The following is a 5,240-nucleotide window of genomic DNA, read 5'->3' on the forward strand; positions in this document are numbered from 1 at the left end:
GTTATGTACACCTATACATATGCATGGCACGACATTTATATGCACGTGTATCACATTGTAAATCTTTCACAATTTAAAAAGTCATTCAGACTTACGGATGAATTTCTTCATTCCATGTTTCATCTATGTCTTTTATGTACTGATGTTCATGCCTTACATACTCAGTACATTATCCGTACTGATGCCATATTCCCGGGGTCTGCGTTTCATGCCCGCAGGTGCAGGTAGGCAAGCTGAGGGTCCCCCTTCATAGGATCCTTGATCAGCGAGAGTTGTGCTCCACTTGATCCGGAGCTACTTTTGATTTAGGTACGATATGCTTGTATATATATGTATGGGTATGACGTGGCTCAGTCCCGTCTTTGTACAGTTGTATTCTGTTAGAGGTTTGTAGACAGTTATGTATAGTTGGATAGTATGTGGCCTTGTCGGCCTTCAGTTTTGGATATATAGTTGTCTATAGCAGCCTTGCCGGCTCACCCACTGTATTCCGCATGTATATGTATATATGCCTTTTTGGCAGGTTTCCTTCATGTATGTTATTCTCGTAATTCAACAGGTGTTATTCAGGTTTATATCTTAGATGCATGCTTAGGGATTTTCGACAGGTAGGACTCGGGCACCCGTCGCGGCCCATCGATTTGGGTCGTGACAAAAGTAGTATCAGAGCAGTTCTGTCTTAGGGTTGTCTACATATCGTGTCTAGTAGAGTCTTGTTTATGGATGTGTTGTGCACCACACTTATAGACATGAGGCTACAGGACTTATAGGATGTTATCCTCTCTTTTTATCTTAGATCGTGCGATATAAGAATTCATGTTCCTAGCAATATGTTACGTGTTTAGCGGTTACTCCGAAGACTACAACCGCCTAGAAGGGGAAGTCCGTGGCTGGTGAGACTACTAGTCGAGCACCATAAGTTATCAGGGCTCGGGGAGAATCTCATAGTGAGATTCCATCTTAGACTTCACATAACCCACCCTTTCCAGAAGAGTTCTGAGGGGAACCAGCTCCAGCGCCCGCCCCTGTACGTTCAGCCCCTCAGCCAGATACACCGGTTCAGGAGATGAGATATGTTATTCAGCTAATAACCCGATTAGTAGCCGCGCAGGCTCGGCGTCAGGAAGTAGGTATTGGTCATGCAGATAGGTCCGTTAGTGCGAGGGTTCGTGATTTCATTAATTTGGACCCTCCGGTATTCACTGGGGTAGATCCAAACGAAGACCCTCAGGTGTTTATTGATAGAATGCAGAGGACATTGAGGGTGATAAATGCCACTACGATTGAGTCAGTTGTGCTAGCTTCCTATAGACTTCAGGATGTTGGAGTTAATTGGTACGAGTCTTGGGAGTTGTCCAGAGGTGAGAACGCCCCTCCAGTAGTATGGTAGGAGTTTACAGAAGCTTTTCTTCGTCATCATCTGCCACCAGATCTTAGACGGGCTAGAGTTGATAGGTTCTTGACCCTTCGGCAGGGTAATATGAGTGTTTGGGAGTACAGTCTTCAGTTTGATTCGTTGTCTAGGTATGCTCCCACTATTGTATCTAAGATGGAGGATCGGGATCACCGGTACGTGATGGGGTTAGAACCGCACTTGCTTAACAATTGTATGTCGGTCTCACTTCAGCCAGACATGGATATTTCTCGTATTCAGGCATACACTGAGGGTGTAGAGGAGCGTAAGCAGAAATAGAGGGCCGATCGTGAGCATGATAGGGCCCAGAATAAGAGAGCAAGGTCTTCGGGTCCTTCTGGAGAGTTTCGAGGTTGTCAGAGGCAATAGTACCAGAGGTATCCAGCCCACCCATCGGCTAGCACACCCCCCAGTTTGGCGGTAAGAGATTTGATCGTTCCCCATATTCAGGGCCCGGTCAGAATTCCAAGGCCTCAGGTTCTTATAAGGGTGAGTCAAGTCAGATGAGTCCGCCTTTTCCACGATGTGCTCAGTGTGGTAAGCAGCATGACAGGCAGTGCCGTATGGGATTGGGTGTTTGTTATACTTGTGTTTATCTGGGCCACGTTATGAGGGATTGTCCGGCGAGAGGTGATACAAGCATAGCTCAACCAGCGGGATCTGTAGCTGGTTCGTCATCATCAGTAGGCCCCCCTAAGCAAGGTTCACAAGCACCAATGAGTCATGGTAGAGGCAGAGGCGGAGCATCTAGCTCAAGAGGTCCTCAGAACCGCACTTATGCATTGGCGGGACGGTAGGATCAGGAGTCATCGCCTGATGTTGTTACAGGTATATTATCAGTCTCCACATATGATGTATATGCACTGATTGACCCATGTTCCACCTTGTCATATGTTACTCTGTTGGTTTCTAGTAAGTTTGGAATAAAACCTGAATTGGTTAAATGTTTTGATGTGTCTACACATGTTGGGGAATCATTGATAGCTAAGCGAGTATGTAGGGGTTATATAATAGTAGTTCATAGTCGATCTACAATAGCGGATCTAATCGAGTTAGATATGGTAGAATTTGATGCTATAATGGGTATGGATTGGTTGGCTTCTTGTCATGCCAACGTTGATTGTAGATCAAAGATAGTCCGATTTTGATTTCCAGGGGAGCCTGTTTTTGAGTGGAAAGGTAATACAGTATCGCCGGGAGGTAGATTTTTATCCTTTTTCAAGGCAAGGAAGATGATCAGAAAGGGTTGTATTTATCACTTACTTCGTGTTCAGGATGTGAAAGTAGAGTCACTAACCATTCAGTCCATCCCTGTGGTTAATGAGTTTCCCGAGTTTTTCCCGATGAGCTTCCAAGACTTCCGCCAGAGCGGGAAATTGAGTTTGCTATTGACCAACTACCAGATACTCATCTAATATCTATTCCTCTCTAGAGAATGGACCCCGCAGAGCTGAAAGAGTTGAAGGAACAACTAAAGGACTTGCTTGAAAAAGGCTTTATCAGACCTAGTACATTACCATGGGGAGCACATGTGTTATTTGTGAGGAAGAAAGATGGTTCCTTACGGATGTGTATTGATTATAGACAATTGAATAAAGCGACGATCAAGAATAAGTACCCGCTCCCGAGGATTGATGATTTATTTGATCAGTTGCAAGGTGCCAGGTGTTTTTCAAAGATAGACTTGCGGTCCGGGTACCATCAGGTAAAGGTTAAGGAGGAAGATATTCCGAAGACAGCATTCAGGACCAGATACGTGCACTTTGAGTTTCGTGTTATGTCGTTCGGTTTGACCAATGCCCCAGCAGTATTCATGGATTTGATGAACCGTGTGTTCAGGCCTTTTTTAGATATTGTATTTATCGACGATATATTGGTGTATTCTCGTTCAGAGGCTGCATGCAGATCATTTGCGTACTATGCTCAGTGTTATACAAAAAGGGAAGTTGTATGCAAAATTCTCTAAATGTATGCTCTGTTTGAACTCTGTAGCTTTCCTTGGGCATATCATTTCGGGTGAAGGCATCCGGGTGGATACACAAAAGATTGAGGCAGTAAAGACTTGTCCTAGACCCACAACACCGACGGAGGTTTGTAGCTTTCTCGATTTGGAAGGCTATTACAGGAAATTTGTAGAGGGATTTTCTTCCCTTTCAGCACCTTTAAATAAGTTGACTCAGAAGGGAGCAAAGTTTCAATGGACTGACGCTTGCGAACGAAGTTTCCAGGCATTGAAGGACAGATTAACTTCAACACCGGTTCTAACGCTCCCAGAAGGGACCAAAGGTTATGTTATCTATTGTGACGCTTCAGGCGTTGGATTGGGTTGCGTGTTGATGCAGCATGGTAAGGTTGTAGCTTATGATTCTAGACAACTAAGAAAGCACAAGAAGAACTACCTGACCCATGATTTAGAGTTAGCCGCGGTGATTCATGCACTAAAGATGTGGAGGCATTACTTGTATGTCATTCATGTTGATATCTATACGGATCATAAGAGCCTCCAGTATAACTTCAAGCAAAAGAAATTGAGTTTACATCAAAGGAGATGGTTGGAGCTACTTAAAGACTATGATGTTGATATTTTATACCATCCGGGGAAGGCAAACGTAGTAGCCGACGCCCTCAGCCGTAGATATATGGGTAGCCTATCATATTTACATCTAGAGAAGAGGGGAATAGCCCATGAGGTTCATCAGCTAGCTAGTCTTGGATTTCGATTACTGGACTCAGGTGATATTGGAATTACTATTCAGGATACGACAACATCCTCTTTAGTAACTGAAGTAAAGGAACGCCAGTACGAGGATCTTGTGTTAGTTCATTATAGGGATACCAGCCCTCAGAAGGAGAAGACACCATTCGAAATTACAAAAGATGGGGTCCTCAGATATCGAGGACGATTACGTGTCCCTAATGTTGCAGGGCTACGTCGGCAGGTTATGGGGAAAACTCACTGTTCTCGTTATTCTATCCATCCAGGAGCGACAAAGATGTATCATGATATCAGGGAAGTATATTGGTGGGACGGAATGAAAAATGATATAGCGGAGTTTGTTGCTCAGTGTCCTAACTGTCATCAGGTTAAGATTGAGCATCAGAAAACCGGTGGATTATTGCAGGCTATGGAGATTCTGACTTGGAAATGGGAAGTAATCAATATGGATTTCATAGTAGGCTTACCTTGTACCCAGCGTAAGTTCGATTCGATATGGGTGACTGTTGATAGGCTTACAAAGTCAGCCCATTTTCTGCCCGTCAGGACTAAATATTCCGCAGAAGATTATGCAAGGCTTTATATTAAGGAAATAGTACGACTGCATGGTGTCTCTGTATCTATTATCTCGGATAGAGGAGCTTAATTTATAGCTAACTTCTAGAGGTCCTTCCAATAAGGATTGGGGACTCAGGTAATTCTTAGTACATCAATTCATCCCAGACAGACGGACAGGCTGAGCGTACTATTCAGACACTTGAGGATATGTTACGAGCTTGTGTGATAGACTTCAAGGGTAGCTGGGATGATCATCTGCCGCTTATTGAGTTCGCATATAATAATAGCTATCATTCCAGTATTCAGATGGCTCCATGCGAAGCTCTTTACGGACGGAAGTGTAGGTCGCCTATAGGGTGGTTCGATGTTGGGGAAACTACGTTAGTAGGACCATAATTGGTACAACAAGCAATCGAGAAAATTAAGCTTATACAGGAAAGGCTATTAGCAGCTCAAAGCCGTCAGAAGTCCTATGCGGATAATCGACGGCGAGACTTGAAGTTTTAGGTTGGCGACTGTGTATTCCTAAAGGTATCACCGATGTAAGTTGTC

The 5,240-nt window shown here is 44.1% G+C and overlaps 1 protein-coding gene across 1 annotated transcript; it reads left to right on the forward strand.

The window, feature by feature from the left end:
- Positions 1,067 to 2,211, forward strand: LOC109227773. The gene is made up of 2 exons (XM_019392971.1): positions 1,067 to 1,361; positions 1,865 to 2,211. Exons 1-2 carry the CDS (start codon positions 1,067 to 1,069, stop codon positions 2,209 to 2,211), a joined length of 642 nt encoding a protein of 213 aa, XP_019248516.1.

Source organism: Nicotiana attenuata, chromosome 6 (assembly GCF_001879085.1).
Source record: "Nicotiana attenuata strain UT chromosome 6, NIATTr2, whole genome shotgun sequence".
Taxonomy (NCBI): Eukaryota; Viridiplantae; Streptophyta; class Magnoliopsida; order Solanales; family Solanaceae; genus Nicotiana; species Nicotiana attenuata.